This window comes from Cucurbita moschata, unplaced genomic scaffold, assembly GCF_002738365.1.
Source record: "Cucurbita moschata cultivar Rifu unplaced genomic scaffold, Cmos_1.0 Cmo_Scf00013, whole genome shotgun sequence".
Lineage (NCBI taxonomy): Eukaryota > Viridiplantae > Streptophyta > Magnoliopsida > Cucurbitales > Cucurbitaceae > Cucurbita > Cucurbita moschata.
Window position 1 is genome coordinate 5085502 of NW_019268529.1, and position 15864 is coordinate 5101365.

At 37.6% G+C, this 15864-nt stretch overlaps 3 protein-coding genes across 7 annotated transcripts in view; all 3 read left to right on the forward strand.

The window, feature by feature from the left end:
- The first annotated feature begins 50 nt into the window (after positions 1-50).
- LOC111451254 (protein disulfide isomerase-like 2-3) lies at positions 51-4124 on the forward strand. Its single transcript, XM_023091601.1, has 9 exons — positions 51-286; positions 823-981; positions 1784-1897; positions 2040-2200; positions 2299-2398; positions 3004-3180; positions 3269-3414; positions 3559-3705; positions 3788-4124. The coding sequence occupies exons 1-9, from the start codon at positions 155-157 to the stop codon at positions 3969-3971; spliced, it is 1320 nt and encodes a 439-aa protein (XP_022947369.1). The 5' UTR covers positions 51-154; the 3' UTR covers positions 3972-4124.
- Positions 4125-6524: 2400 nt separating this feature from the next.
- LOC111451803 lies at positions 6525-11389 on the forward strand. 4 transcript variants are annotated; one of them, XM_023092364.1, is made up of 12 exons: positions 6525-6541; positions 6626-6813; positions 7782-8030; positions 8270-8482; positions 8655-8735; positions 8808-8894; positions 8976-9071; positions 9174-9227; positions 9338-10623; positions 10781-10829; positions 10913-10952; positions 11058-11383. In XM_023092364.1, the coding sequence occupies exons 3-12, from the start codon at positions 7788-7790 to the stop codon at positions 11207-11209; spliced, it is 2301 nt and encodes a 766-aa protein (XP_022948132.1). In that variant the 5' UTR covers positions 6525-6541; positions 6626-6813; positions 7782-7787; the 3' UTR covers positions 11210-11383. The 4 variants fall into 4 exon arrangements, with proteins under 4 accessions (XP_022948132.1, XP_022948133.1, XP_022948134.1 ...); XM_023092365.1 differs by lacking the exons at positions 6525-6541; positions 6626-6813 and adding an exon at positions 6848-6972 and having other exon boundaries at positions 11058-11385; XM_023092366.1 differs by lacking the exons at positions 6525-6541; positions 6626-6813 and having other exon boundaries at positions 7761-8030; positions 9338-9477; positions 9619-10623; positions 11058-11385.
- A 303-nt stretch (positions 11390-11692) lies between these two features.
- The window catches only part of LOC111451805 (3-oxoacyl-[acyl-carrier-protein] synthase, mitochondrial), a 6113-nt gene continuing 1941 nt past the window's right edge, over positions 11693-15864 (forward strand). The window contains exons 1-10 of one of the 2 annotated variants that reach the window (XM_023092368.1): positions 11693-11977; positions 12350-12579; positions 12900-13007; positions 13093-13164; positions 13287-13373; positions 14203-14354; positions 14455-14535; positions 14624-14657; positions 14845-14911; positions 15017-15093. In XM_023092368.1, the coding sequence (XP_022948136.1) occupies positions 11839-11977; positions 12350-12579; positions 12900-13007; positions 13093-13164; positions 13287-13373; positions 14203-14354; positions 14455-14535; positions 14624-14657; positions 14845-14911; positions 15017-15093 (1047 nt within the window). In that variant the 5' untranslated portion in view covers positions 11693-11838. The remainder of the gene's footprint in view (positions 11978-12349; positions 12580-12899; positions 13008-13092; positions 13165-13286; positions 13374-14202; positions 14355-14454; positions 14536-14623; positions 14658-14844; positions 14912-15016; positions 15094-15864) is intronic. The other variant, XM_023092369.1, reaches the window with a different exon arrangement.

Genomic DNA, 15864 nt, shown 5'->3' on the forward strand with positions numbered 1-15864 from the left:
AAAAAAAAAAAAAAAAAAAAAAAAAAAAAAAAAAAAAAAAAAAAAAAAAAAAAAAACGAGATCTTATTCAATTCAATTCTGGAGGGTTTATCAGTCTCTGCGAGTGTGTTCATCGAGAGGTTTCTGCCTTGATCCAGAAAAAGAGCGAGAGAGAATGAGAAGTTATCGATCGACGATTCTAACTCTTTTCGTTTTCATTTTCTTTCTTGGTTTCGATTTCAGCCACGCACTGTATGGGGCCTCGTCTCCAGTTCTTCAACTAACTCCTTCCAACTTTAAGTCGAAGGTTTGTTTTCAATTTCCCTGTTGTTTCATTTTTCATTTTCTATCTTAGTGAATTGTATTGTTTCTGGCATTTTTGTATTTTCTTCTTCTTGATTCCTCTGAATGGAGGAATCGCACTTTGTGATGTCTCTGTGGATCTCTTTTTATTTTTGAAATTCTACTTTAGCTGTTGTTTTTGCTTTTTTGAAAGCGATTTGATTGTTTCTTCGAGTGGCATTGTATTTGTGAGGTTCGGAAATATTTGGTGCCTTTCTTCATCTGCTGATTTCACGTTTTGGACGATCGCACTATTTTATGCGTTAATATGATGTGGTTTGGAATCGGATGCGAATGGTATTTATACGAGATAAGGTTCTTATGAAATCGATGTAGCGATCTCTTTCCATTCTTCTTTTTGCTAATAGTATTATGTTATCTTCCTCATTTCTACCGTAGTCCGATGTCATAATTGTGGAAATTCGTTTAGTTTTGAAAGTCAATGTCATGTATTTTCATATTTGAACTTTGGATGTAACTCAAAGTTTTGCGATGTAATAGGTATTGAACTCAAATGGCATCGTTCTAGTCGAGTTTTTTGCGCCATGGTGCGGTCATTGTCAAGCCCTCACTCCTGTATGGGAGAAAGCAGCAACTGTTTTGAAAGGAGTTGTTACGGTAGCAGCTCTTGATGCAGACGCGCACAAGTCACTTGCTCAGGTTCATCATTAATATTATAATCAACTCCATTCAGTGGTTATTTCAAATTCTGTTCTGCATGTCTTTGCTAGCTTGAGTTTTTTTGTGTTTTATTTCTTTCATCAATCAACAAACATGCGGTAGTTAATTATTCTCCAAAGGTCTAACCTATTAAAATATCTGTGATTGAAAGTCGATCGTAACATTTTTTTAGTGGACCCAATTACTGTGGATCTCACTGTTATTGGTGGGGATAGATGGAGTTTGAATGCCACTTAACCTAGTCTTGTTTTTCCTTATCCATGGCCTTCCTGGAAAGAGGCAAAAGCAAGAGAAGGCGCCGAAGATAGATGCTGTATTTTCCATGATGTTTTCCTTTTCTTATTGGGAATCTTTCCTGTCGTATGAATGCACTTGGTTATTATTGTTTCGATGGTTTGAGCATGAATAAGACGCCTTGGTTCTCTAGATGAAAATAACTGGTTAAGTTTTAAAGTGGTTGTTTTGTTCCGTTGAAAAACTTCACTGCTTAAACTTTAAAGGTTTTGTTCCATCGAAAAAAATAGCTGCTTAAATTTTTGAGTGGTCAGTTTGAGTATCATTGGTGCATCTTCTCTTTCTTGAATGACATTCTAGCATTGATGTTTAAAATCTTAGGAAGAGTTTGGTTGGATGTGACAATTGATACACTTCCGTTCGGCTTATCTTCTCCACTCAATGACCTTCTTTCTTTTCATCGCAAATTCCTCTAATTATGAAACACTTCTTGTTCACTATGCTACTCTGAGTTTCCTTATATTCAGTGGGTCGTTCATTTCTACAGGAATATGGCATTAGAGGATTTCCGACCATAAAAGTCTTTGCGCCTGGAAAATCTCCAGTAGACTATCAAGGAGCTCGGGATGTTAAACCCATTGCCGAATTTGCTCTGCAACAGGTTTGCATCGGAACTTGTTGGGATAACTTTCATTTAGAGCACATCAAGATCCTTTATCTTCTCATGCAAGTGTGAAAATACTTGTATCATTCATATTTTGAGACGTGCATTTGATATATTGCATTCATTTTCTTTTTATCAGGTAAAGGCCCTTTTAAAGGAACGTCTAAGTGGAAAAACAGCAGGAGGAGGATCAAATGAGAAATCAGAACCTAATGCTTCAGAAGAGTTGAATTCTCGCAACTTTGATGAGTTGGTGATAAAAAGTAAAGATCTCTGGATTGTGGAGTTCTTTGCTCCTTGGTAAGTATTTATTATTATTTTTTACCTTAGAGCATGATTGTATTCTATATTTTGCCAGAACGATAATTTATTTTTTTTTCCAATTTATCTTATATAAGGTGTGGACACTGTAAACGATTGGCTCCAGAGTGGAAGAAGGCTGCTAAGAATTTGAAGGGGAAGGTTAAATTGGGCCACGTAGATTGTGATGCCGAGAAGGTTAGTCAAAATTCAGCTTTTAGGTATTTTAACCAATAAATTATCTGAAACTTTATTGAATCTGTCAGCTAATTGTAGAATTATATTGGGATCGACGTGGATCAGATTTATATAGTTTTCATCATCAGGTTGATTTGACTACTTGAACGATTGTTTCGTCTATCATATGACTTAAATTGTCTGCCTGCCTGATGATGTTTTGTTGGGTTAACTATTTGAAACCCGAGGAGGAAAATAAGGCTGTTTGAATTTGAGTTTAAAAACTGTTATTTTTTTCTTGTGGATTTTTAGAACAAAAATGAAGTGGAAACATATTTGATATCATTCTTTAAAACTTGTTTTCCTTTGAATATATATATATATATATATATATTTTTTTTATGAATGACCTATTTTTATAAGTTGTTGAGTTTATTCTTCCATTGAAAATGATGAATTTGGACATGAATGATAATTCAACGGCAACCCAAATTTTTATGAGTAACTTGATTCATCAAGTTGTTGAACAGTCTCATTTCTAGTTTCCATTCATTTTACCTCCAATTCGAGTCTTGCTTACTTTACTAATGATTAACTGAGGTATCTAATCGGCAATGGCTCGCCAGTCTCTAATGAGCAGGTTCAATGTTCAAGGATTCCCCACCATCTTGGTATTCGGTGCTGATAAGGACACCCCAGTTCCTTATGAGGGTACAAGAACTGCGTCAGCAATCGAGTCATTTGCTTTAGAGCAGCTAGATACAAATGTTGCACCCCCAGAAGTGACGGAGCTGACTGGTCCTGTAAGTTGCTTTCTTGATATGCTAACTGGTTTCTAAAATATTTTATCATACGCGTGGAAGTATGAATCTTATTATCTCACTCATATAGGACGTCATGGAAGAGAAATGTGCCTCGGCTGCCATATGTTTTGTAGCTTTTCTGCCTGACATTTTGGATACCAAGGCCGAAGGTAGGAACAAGTACCTGGAGCAATTGTTGTCAGTTGCAGAGAAGTTCAGAAGAAGCCCCTACAGGCAAGTATCTAAAATCACATGCTTTCACTCAAGTTAAATTCTTCACTCTGGATATCATATAGTGATCAGTATATAAATGGTCTAAAACAATTTTCTAATGAGACACTACATGAATCTGAATCTACTTCATATACTATTATGCAGCTACGTTTGGGCAGCTGCTGGTAAGCAACCAGATCTCGAAAAGCGCGTTGGAGTTGGTGGATATGGATACCCTGCTTTGGTAGCTTTGAATGTGAAGAAAGGAGCATACGCCCCGCTTAAGAGTGCATTTGAGCTCGCACATGTTGTGTAAGTTAAAACTTTACATCCCATCCAAATACCATTTCAGAAATGTATAAAATTGCTTATGAAATGATTGCTTCTTTTACAGGGAGTTTGTAAAAGAAGCTGGCCGTGGAGGAAAAGGGAATTTACCACTTGAAAGCTCCCCTGAGATTGTGAAGACGGAGCCATGGGACGGTAAAGACGGGGAGGTAATCGAAGAGGACGAGTTCTCACTCGAAGAGCTTATGGGAGGTGGTGAAGATGACAGTGTGAGCAAGGATGAGCTATGAACAAATTGAAGTTTTTTTAGTAAGTAGTGAAGGAGAACGTCTGAGTTAAGATTATGATTTCTGAGGTTAATGGGGACAGTTGCTGTTCGTCTTCCTAGTTTAAATTTAAATGACGTTTCACTTTCATGGTTGAAGTGTTTATTTTTCCCTTCACTCCTTTCGTCTCGCTGATCTACGATAGCTCGTGGGAGAATTCATTAAATAATTAAGAGCTCTTATTCTCTATCCTCCATAAGCCATTCTTTCCTCAAGTGGCATCCTCAACTTTTACCTTATAAAACATTCATACACCATCTTCTTTGTGTCTAATTAATCAGTTTATATTAAGCTCAAAATATTAGCCAAAAAAAAAAAATGATGCACCATTTCATTTTAATGGACAGACCTAAAAGGTGAGCAGTTCTCGAGAAACGAAGTAGCTTCTACTGCCCTTCTTTGGATGTTACCAATAGGTTATAAACACATGAGATATGCTTCCAACCGACCTTCTTTGGACGTTACCAATAGGTTATAAGCACACGAGATATGCTTCCAACTGACATACTTTTGGACGTTACCAATAGGTTATAAACACATGAGATATGCTTCCGGGTTTATGGAGTTGTTGAGAAGTATCCTATGTTAACTAATTTACACATGAGATATGCTTCCGGGTTTATGGAGTGGTTGAGAAGTATCCTATAAAAAATTTCATGATAAATAGTAGTAGTACAAGAACATGACAAAGTCGTCCCCAATCTTTACCGGTTTGAGACATTAATACAATTGTTTGATGAAATATATAAGAAACAAATCATATTTTTATAATGCGGAGAATACCCAATATTGCACACTAGGTAGTTCAATTGTGTTGTTCAATTTAACCGAATAATCTCTCAGGTCCCACATTACAAGCCACGTGTCAGCATTTCATGGCTAACATGCCTTAAGACCAGCTCAATTCAACACAACCTCATCAACAAAATAATAATAAAAATAAATAAATAAATAAATAAACGAAAATGAAAAAGCAAAACAAATCCGTTTCTCGACCTTATATATTTAGGTGCCCGCGAACGCTCTTCACTCCCATTACCACCTTCAAACAATTCATCCGTACAACACAAGCCCTAATTATGGCTGTTTCCAGACGCCTGGCCCTTTTTTCCCTCGGAACGATCCTTCTCTGCTTCTTGATCACCAGAGCCGCCGTAGCCGACTCCGACCACGGCCACAACGTTCACGTCGTCAGGTACTCCTCCGCCGCCACCGACGAGAGCGAAAAAGCTCACCAATGCAGACAAGAAAACGACGACGTTGACGACGATTTCGATGACACATACAAGATCGTGAACAACATCGCCATAACCCTATCGGCATCCGGCAGAATACTTAAGGAGGGGGCGGCGTAATCGGAAGACGAGCCGGCGTCGGAGGAATATAAGGGCACCAGGTTTACAGCGGGGCATTGAACGGCGGCGAAATCACACAGTGTTTTTATATCCTTCTTTAGCGCCTGAGAAAAAATTTAAATGTGTTTTCTATTTCTGATTCTTAGTTGGCAATTTTGTTATGGTCTTTTGGTTTCTTCTTCTTGCGGCAATAGGCATGCCTTCACGGTATCTCATCCGCATGCATTGAATTTGTTAATGATTTAGTGCGATAGTTGCATTTTGTTTATGATTTAGTGCGATAGTACTTATTCTGCCTTTCTTTCTTTTTTTTCTTTTTTTTTTCTTAAAAAATTATTACTAAAATATGATTTAAATTAGTTAAATTTTTAAAATTCATTTGCAAGTTCCTTTATTTTGAAATTTTTTACTTCAAAAATAAATTAAGATTATTTTTAAATAATAAATAAAAAGACCAATAAAAATTATAAACCAAATTTATTCAAAATTCAAAAATTTCAAAATATAAAAATGTGTCTTGATTAAGATATCTCGAGCATCAATACATTCGAATGTGTCTTGATTAAGATATCTCGAGCATCAATACATTCGAATGTGTCTTGATTAAGATATCTCGAGCATCAATACATTCGAATGTGTCTTGATTAAGGTATCTCGAGCATCAATACATTCGAATGTGTCTTGATTATGATATCTCGAGCATCAATACATTCGAATGTGTCTTGATTAAGGTATCTCGAGCATCAATACATTCGAATGTGTCTTGATTAAGATATCTCGAGCATCAATACATTCGAATGTGTCTTGATTAAGATATCTCGAGCATCAATAATTCGAATGTGTCTTGATTAAGATATCTCGAGCATCAATACGTTCGAATGTGTCTTGATTAAGGTATCTCGAGCATCAATACATTCGAATGTGTCTTGATTAAGATATCTCGAGCATCAATACATTCGAATGTGTCTTGATTAAGGTATCTCGAGCATCAATACATTCGAATGTGTCTTGATTAAGGTATCTCGAGCATCAATACATTCGAATGTGTCTTGATTAAGATATCTCGAGCATCAATACATTCGAATGTGTCTTGATTAAGGTATCTCGAGCATCAATGATTAAGGTATCTCGAGCATCGAATGTAATAATTATCGGAATATAGTATTAAAAAATAATTATTTGGATAAAAGGTACCATGGGGATAACGAATTTTACTATTTTGTGTCTAAAGGTGAATCCGTGGACTAAATTGCCGCGCACACGTAATGTTTGTTTGAACCAGCGTAAAAATGGGCGTCCTCGTCATCCGTCTACTAGATTGCCGCCATCTGCACAAACTGCGACCTTCATTTTCATTTCTCAACGCGCATAAATCTCTTCTAATTTCGCATGCAACCAGTTCTTAGGGCAATATTCATTTTCCTTTCGCACAGGCCACCGATCAACTTCTGGTAAGTCATCCATGCCTTCAAATCTGGGTTCCGATCGTCCTTTCAAAAGTTTTGAAACCATGGTTTTGATTTCCTTTTGTTTCGATGGAATTCGATGCGTGAAAGAGTTGTTTTAGATTGCTAGGGCTTGTTACCTCACCTCTTGATTTCGATGAGAAGGTATTCTTCTTCTTTCTGGACGCGTTTTTCTTTGAGAAACAATCTGATTGTTCAGCTGTTAAGAATATCGTGGATTCCAACGTTCAATTTTGTCAATTTTTTCCACAAGCTTAGCGATAATTGATGAGATAGATGTTAGTTTTTGCTCCTTTTCGCATAGGGAGAGATGGAATTTCGTTTGGTTGGATCGATCAATGAGGGACTTTCTTGGTCTTAAACTAGTTTCTTCTATTTTCTAATAGCTACCGTGTTCAGAATTTGAATATCATAATTATTGTCAGCAGTCTTGGCTGCATAATTTTACGTGGTTTACTTAGGGTTCAATTACCCGTTAATTCATGGGAAGTTACTCTCACTGGATCGTTGATGGCAACCATGAAAGATTCCCAATTGCTGCAGTCTGAATTTATTAGCGATAGTTCATTGGTAGTCCCCACCTGTAAACAATGAAAATCGAATTGGATTTAGCCGTGGGAAGACCTTATGTTTCCTTCTGATATGTTCATTAATCCATGTTGGTTTTTGTATGAGCCAGCTTCTTGTTAAGATGAGCACGAGAAGCTGCAGCTCTGACAATCTAAATGTGATGTCCCACATTGGTTGGGGAGGTGAACAAAACACCCTTTGTAAGGGTGTGGAAACCTTCTCCTAGTAGACGCGTTTTAAAGCCTTGAGGAGCCTTGAGGGGAAACCTGAAAGGGAAAGCCCAAAGAGGACAATATCTGCTAGCGGTGGATTTGGGCCGTCACACTAAAATCTTAATGCGGAGTATACTGAGTGTCCTGATAATAGCTTGTTATTTCTTTCAGGAGAGCATGGAGCAGCAACACAGCATGTATAATCTGCCCGTCTTATGGAGAGGAACGAAGTATGTGGTGGAAATTAGTTCAGATTCTACTCTTCGGGACCTCGGTGAAAAGCTGCTAAAATTAACAGAAGTTCAAGCAGATACTATGCGGCTCATAGTCCCACAATTTTCCAGCAAAAGCTCTAAAATGTTATATCCTTTTTCTGATGAAGATGGATTCTTGGCTTTGCATAAGATTTCCATTTTTAAGGTGCCATTCATTTACTTATATCTATGACGTAGAGTTTTTTAGGTTGTGTGCCACAGCTACTAGTTGGTTTTTGATTTGACGGGTTATTTGAAGTAGTATGTTCGTGACGCGTATGAAGTTCTGATATTAAGTTTGCTGTTTCGATCTGTCTGGAACAATATTTTCTCTAATGATCCACCAAAAAACCGTCATTATGCTGCTAGTTCTAGGCAACTGACTATCAGCTCTGACTGCTTCAGGACAACAAGCCTATCAGAATGATGGGAGTATCTAAGAATGAGGTAGATGAAGTTTTGAAGAACGAAAAGAAAAATGAACGAATTGCTGGGTTCGACAAAGAAGAACAGAGACTGAAACAACGAATGTCAAGTAAGCGACAGGGCTTACTGAAACTACCAGAAGGACCCTATGTATTTTGTGAATTTCGGACGCTTCAAATTCCAGGAATTGAGGTGCTCTTTTCCATGCTCTATAGTGTTTTTTCAGTAATTTAGTATTGCATGCATAAATGTCAGCAGGATGGCATTTTGCAGGGCTTATGCCCTTTAAGATTTCCTTTGTTGAGAATTATATTAATCTACATGTCTTAACTGGTGTTGAATGGCATCCTTTCATTGGCGGTAGTTGAACCCTCCAGCTTCAGAAGCTTTGAAAAGAATGCATATGCTTGCAGCTGATCCTGGCATTGTTGCAATCATGAACAAGGTAAAGCAATGATTAAATCTGGATTTAATATGTGATTGGCGATAAATAACCTGGTGATTGGCCTTCTTTTAGCATCGTTGGCGTGTGGGAATTATGACTGAGATGGCCCCTGTTGGCTATGTTGGTGTGAGCCCGAAATGTATTCTTGGCTTTAATAAGGTATGAACGACTACTTCAGTGTGTGGAAAATCTTAGAATATTATTCTCCAAATTCGAATTTTGACTGTGCTTTCTGATCAGAACCATGGAGAGGAGATATCGCTGCGACTTCGGACAGACGACCTGAAGGGCTTCAGAAAATATGAAAGCATTAAGAAAACATTACTCCATGAACTTGTGAGCTCTCTTTGTTTTTCTTTTTTTATGCATGCAGAGGATAATAGTACATGGTAATTGATTCTCGAGTGAATTTCGTAACATATTGTGATTTACAACTAGGCACACATGATTTATTCCGAGCACGATGCCAACTTCTATGCTTTGGATAAGCAGGTAGTATGTTTTATGATTAAGATTGTTTTCTCATTTATGGCATATTTACAATTGTCGCTTTGCATTATTAGTCTGTAATTTGGTTGTTCTTTCAATCTTATATTTCTTAGCTTAATGAGGAGGCTGCCACTTTAGATTGGACAAGATCAAAAGGCCACACGTTGAGCGGAGTTAGTTATTCCCAATATCACGATGAAAGCGATGATGTCCAAGACGGCTTTGGTGTCTCACAGAAGCTTGGTGGTAGCATGTCGTATCGGCTGGTTAATCCCCGTGCTTCTTCAGTTTCCGCTGCTTATCACCGTTTGTCACACTCTTCAGATTTCAGTTCAAGAGTGTCTCCAGTAAATGGAGAGTCCAATCCGGATGAAAATTCTAATTGCCAAAACAAACTGGAGCCTGATCCTGATGTTGATGCTTATCAAAAGAAGATCGAGCCTGACCCAGATGACAGTTCCAATTATCAAAAGAAGCTCAAGCCTGACCCAGATGACAATTCCAATTATCAAAAGAAGTTCGAGCCTGACCCGTATGACAGTTCCAATTATCAAAAGAAGTTCGAGCCTGACCCAAATGACAGTTCCAATTATCAAAAGAAGTTCGAGCCTGACCCGGATGACAGTTCCAATTATCAAAAGAAGTTCGAGCCTGACCCGGATGACAGTTCCAATTATCAAAAGAAGTCCGAGCCTGACCCGGATGACAGTTCCAATTATAAAAAGAAGCTCGAGCGTGACCCAGATGACAGTTCCAATTATAAAAAGAAGCTCGAGCGTGACCCAGATGACAGTTGCAATTATAAAAAGAAGTTCGAGCCTGACCCAGATGACATTTCTGATTATCAAAAGAAGTTCGAGCCTGACCCAGATGACATTTCTGATTATCAAAAGAAGTTCGAGCCTGACCCAGATGACATTTCTGATTATCAAAAGAAGTTCGAGCCTGACCCAGACGACATTTCCGATTATCAAAAGAAGTTGGAGTCTGACCCAGACGACAGTTCCGATTATCAAAAGAAGTTCGAGCCTGACCCAGACGACAGTTCCGATTATCAAAAGAAGTTCGAGCCTGATCCAGACGACAGTTCCGATTATCAAAAGAAGTACGAGCCTGACCCAGATGACAGTTCTAATTATGAGGCGAATTGTCTAGAAGCTGGCTTAGTCACAGAACCTATGCAGACAGAGCCTGACCCTGATGAAAGTTCGGTACATCAGGCGGATTTATCTAAAATGGTTGTTGACGAACCCAATCCTGATGATCAAGAAATTCAAAGAATTCAAGACTCTGTTTCTGTTGTTTGCATTCGATTGCGTGAGGCTATCGCAAGGCTGCTGGCTGAAGTTCGACCTTCTGAATCGGCTGCAGTTTTTCAAACTCTGTTCAAGATTGTTAGGTAACTTCTACTGTTCTTTTCCTTTTGTGCTCTCAGTTCTTGATGGAAATGTTCGACTGCTTGTCCTTGGCTACTGACACTATGGCTTTTGGCATCTGGTTATTATGATTTAATCTTCAATGGTAAATTGTTTGCTTAAATTTCCTCTTATCTGCAGGAATGTAATTGAACACCCAGGTGATATGAAATACAGAAAGTTTCGCAAGGCAAGACTACGAAATACAGAAAGCTTTGAATAAGTTTTAGTAATTTTTATTGTATCCTTGAGCTAATAAATGAAGCATTGCAGGCTAATCCCACTATCCAGAAGAATGTTGCCAACTACAAAGGTTAGTTTTGTATGCGTTCATGTGCAACATGCTCGAAGAAACGAAAGAACTGTTCTAAATCACTATGATCTTCTGTATCAATTCTTTTAACATTTTTTAATGCAGCTGCACTGGAGATCCTCTTCTTGATAGGTTTCATTGAAGATGTACTGCTAAACGAAATGGGCAACGCCGAAACATTTCTCGTACTGAAGCGTAACGATCCTGGCTTATTGTGGCTTGCCAAATCCACCCTTGAAACGTGCAATGCCTTGTAGATAGATTGAAGAACGTAGTTAGTATGTTTAATAGAACTGTAAATGATAGTGTATGATGATACTATATACTAGTTCGATTTATCGTTTTTCAACACGAAACTCAGGACTGTAGGTCCATATCGTATGTCGGTTTATTTGTTTATGCAAATGTTCAATTATAAACTTGGTTCTTAAGATTTTTAGGTTTCAACTAAAAATGTTCGTTTAAACCACGAGATCGAGATGAAAAATCCTCATTTAAATAGAGGAGAGCAAGAAAAGATTTTGAATGTTGACTAAGCGAGGTTCGGGGCAAAAATTATATTTTCCATAGGTGTCGTCTTATGTCTATTATATATTTATATAATATTAGGTTCCTTTATATATTTTAAAGAAAGTCTTTGCTCCGCTCCAAGAAGAAAAGAAAAGCAAAAAAAAAAAAAAAAAAAAGAGTGAAATTACAAATGTGTCCCTGTAGTTTAGAAAACGCAAGCGTTTTAAATTCTACGGAAATTGTATTTAAGGAAAGAACAATTGAAGTGACTGCCGCGAGCCATTCCTTGCAAGTTTCGATGTTCTTACTGTGTCTTCCTCAATCTCTGAAGGTCTGTTCGTCTCCAATCCTCAGTGAAGGTGATCATTAACCGGCGATGATACTTCCGTCTGTCCGTCGCTTATTTGCCAAATCTCGTTTCCCACTGAGTCGCCATGTTCCTTCTTCATCATTTTCGGCGATTCAAGCTTTTGATCCTCCTCCTGTCGTTCATACTCGAAGAGTGGTCGTTACTGGTAATGCTTTCCTAATTTAATTTATAATATAGCAATCACGCCTGTCTAATATCTCCAAAGGAAATTTGTAGCGTCCAATAGAGTCGAGCTGCATTTTCTGCAAACTTTAGCGTTTTGCCGAGATAGTAAATGAAAATGCGTAGATTGAAGCTTTTATCCATTTATGTGATCATGCTCGGTTGATTTTTTTTTTCTATGTATCTAAAATATCTAATAGTTTGTTCTTGCTGGCACTTAGCTTATCGGGAGTAAGCATCAACTTTCCCTCGTGTTTCTCTCGTAATTGTTTTAGAGTAATTTGTAGTCTTTTTTCATGAATATGCTTATATTTTTTACTTTACCATCTCTTACATGTTTGCCATTTCATTTCAGGTTTAGGAATGGTGACTCCACTTGGTTGCGGCGTGAAATCTACTTGGACGCGCCTAATAGAAGGGGGATGTGGGATTATAAAATTAACCCCAGAAGATCTCCAAATTAATGCTTTTGATCCAGAAACTCAGTTGCACATATATGACCAATTGACATCAAAAGTTGCTGCTGTGGTCCCTCGTGGAACAAAGCCTGGTGAATTTAACGAAGAATTGTGGCTTAATTCTAAGGTCAAAGAGGATATTTCTTATTGACAAAATGCTTCTCTTTGAACATAATTTACGTTGATTGTTACATTTTTATATAGCTTGATTTTTTTTCATGTACAAAAATTGAGAGTGGAGGTCTAATCTGCTGGATGGGTTCTTAAGACATAGCTTTTTCTCTGTTGCTTTTATTAGCCACAGCTCAGATGATTCTTATGGTGCCTGAATTAGTGAAAATATAAACCTAGTTGTGGGACAGATTCTTTAGTTGATTTTTGTGAACATCTCTGATAGTTGTAGGTATTCCCTCAGCTAATCGTGTTTCAGATTATTGAAATTGTCAGGAGCATCGCTCAATTTCAAGGTTTATAGGCTATGCTTTATGTGCTGCCGATGAAGCCTTAAAAGATGCGAATTGGATGCCATCTTTGCAGGAACAGAAGGAAAAGACAGTATGGTTCTTTGTATAGTGATATGTACAACATTTTTCTTTTAATTATTCAGGAAAATATGAATTTTTTAACGTGAAAATGCCAGGGAGTCTCTATTGGTGGTGGAATAGGAAGCATCAGTGATGTGCTAGATGCAGCACAACTAATTTGTGATAAGGTTAATTTATGATATTTTTGCTCTTCATATATTGAGAAAAAGAACAGAAATCTCTCTCGTGCCTCTCATCATGGGGGGTTTTTAAATGAATTTGTTTTCCTCTTTTTTTTTTTTTTTTGCAGAAGCTACGTCGCCTTAGTCCATTTTTCATTCCGCGAATACTAATCAACATGGCCTCAGGTCACGTGAGCATGAAATATGGATTTCAGGTACAGAAATATATTCTAAGATTTTTGAGAATTTGCTATGCTATGAGATTGATCAGGATACATGGCATTTATGCTGTTCTTCAATTCATGATGCTAGTTGTCCATGTCTGATAATTTTTTAGGGATCTTTTTTTATGGGTAATCAGTATTTTTAAGTAGCCATGAAGCTGAATTGAAATGAGATATTGGTGCACTGTGATTAAGGGTAAACTTCTAGTTTTAGTTGAGATTGTTAATTGTTAGTTAGTAGTCTCTAATTGGTATTGGCTGTTGATTTGTTCGTTATTTTATTAGAAATTGGTTTACTTAGTGGGTTAACATTCTCTATGAAATGCGAGTTAGTCTTCTGTATTTGCATGACTTTTTGAATAATAGTAAAGGCTCCTGTTGAGAATTGTTAGAGCTCTGTCTCTTAGGTGTAGGTTGCATCAGATATCTTGGTTCAATTTATTTTGGAGTAAGTGATGTTTGCTGCAAAAATGGGAAACTGTGAGATCCCACGTCGGTTGGAGAGGGGAACGAAGTATTTCTTATAAGGGTGTGAAAACCTCTTCCTAGGAGATGCATTTTAAAACCGTGAGGCTGACGACGATACATAACGAGTCAAATCGAACAATATCTGCTAGCGGTGAGCTTGGACCGTTAAACTTAGGCTGATATCCGGCCAGATATGATCAATATCAACATGGAAGTGTCAGTGTTATTAGCAGATGCCCATATAATTATCTGTTTCTGTCTGTTCAATTTTAACACATTCAGCCTTTTAGCATAGTCGATGGAACTTCTTAATAATATCTTTCAAATAAAGCTGTCTAGTGTGTTCTTATAGGGACCAAACCATGCTGCCGTGACAGCTTGTGCAACTGGAGCACACTCAATTGGCGATGCTGTTCGGATGATTCAGTTTGGAGATTCTGATGTTATGGTGGCTGGAGGCACAGAGTCCAGCATTGATGCTTTATCAATAGCAGGATTTTGCAGGTGATTAAAATACTGAATAAAATGCCTTTGACTAAACTATGTTGTACTGAATGTGACTATACTTTTTGAGTTCTAATCATACCTAATTAATTATTTTCAGGTCGAGGGCTTTATGTACAAAATACAATTCAGCTCCACAAGAAGCTTCTCGCCCTTTTGACTCTGGTCGAGATGGGTTTGTGTGCGTACACATTTCATTTTTTTTTATTTTACATCCTTTTTTTTTTCTTATTCTCACTTCCGCCCCCCTCCTTGTGACCCGCATTCAGTATAGGGGAAGGTTCTGGCGTCATGGTGCTGGAGGTCAGTTGGATGCTACTTAAAGCTCGTTTGGAATGAATTTTTAAGTGCTTAATGTGCTAACAAAAGTGCTTTTAAAGATTTAGAAAGTCATTCTAAATAGGCCCTTAATGAGATACAACAGTTCCTTTATTCTATTTGTTGATTGAGGTAGCTTTGTTACAAGGTTAGTTCTCATTTTCTTATACAGGAACTTGATCATGCTTTAAAACGTGGAGCTAGAATATATGCAGAAGTTCGTGGCTATGGGACTTCAGGTTTGATTTGATTTGAATGAGCTGGCTTCGCTGACTATTTTGTAGATTTCTCTAAGGGCAATGTCTTTAAGTTTATGTGGTAATAAAAATAATGATGATCTTTAGGCGATGCTCATCACATTACTCAACCACACGCCAGCGGAAGAGGTGCAGCCCTCGCCATGACACGTGCTTTAAAACAGGTTAAAGAACTAATGATGGCTTTAACTGCTTATTTATTTCAGATTAGTCTACGAACACTCTCTTTTTCCATTTTACTTGTTTAATTACTTTTAATTAAAAACAACCTGCCATCGGGGCAGGATAAGAGATCCTCATCACTAACTAAAAGCTCCCATGAATGCTCTCTAATTTGTGAGATCCCACATCGGTTGGAGAGGGGAACAAAACATTCCTTATAAGAGTGTGGAAACCTCTCCCTAGCAGACGCATTTTAAAACCTTGAGGGGAAGCCTAAAGAAGACAGTATCCGCTAGCAGTGGGCTTGGACTGTTACAAATGGGATCAAAGCCAGCAAGGACGCTGGGCCCTCAAGGTGGGTGGATTGTGAGATCCCACATCGGTTGGAAAGGAGAAGCATTTCTTATAAGGGTGTGAAAACCTCTCCTTAGAAAACACATTTTAAAACCTTGAGGGAAGCTTGGGAGGGAAAGTCTAAAGAAGATAATATCTACTAGCAGTGGACTTGGGCGGGTACAATAAATAACCAAAAAGAAATATAATAGCAATGTTATTTAACAGACCTTGGGTTTGGAATAACGGCTTAAAAACACAGTTTCCTTTGCACTTAAAATAGTTTTTTTTAAGTACTTAGAAAGTCATTCTAAACGGAACCTTCAACAATAAAACATTCTCTCAATGCTGAATTTGCAAGGATTAACTTGAAATTCACTTTGGTTTGGCACAAATTTATAACATGCTTGCTGTTTTTTTTTTTTTTTTTTTTTCCTTTT

Coding starts and splice junctions, on each gene's coding strand:
- LOC111451254 (XM_023091601.1), top strand. CDS start 155: ATGAGAAGTTATCGATCGACGATTCTAACTCTTTTCGTTTTCATTTTC. Junction 287..822: donor CTTCCAACTTTAAGTCGAAG/GTTTGTTTTCAA, acceptor GCGATGTAATAG/GTATTGAACTCAAATGGCAT. Junction 1,898..2,039: donor CCGAATTTGCTCTGCAACAG/GTTTGCATCGGA, acceptor TCTTTTTATCAG/GTAAAGGCCCTTTTAAAGGA.
- LOC111451803 (XM_023092364.1), top strand. CDS start 7,788: ATGGAGCAGCAACACAGCATGTATAATCTGCCCGTCTTATGGAGAGGA. Junction 8,483..8,654: donor TTCAAATTCCAGGAATTGAG/GTGCTCTTTTCC, acceptor CATTGGCGGTAG/TTGAACCCTCCAGCTTCAGA. Junction 9,072..9,173: donor AAACATTACTCCATGAACTT/GTGAGCTCTCTT, acceptor ATTTACAACTAG/GCACACATGATTTATTCCGA.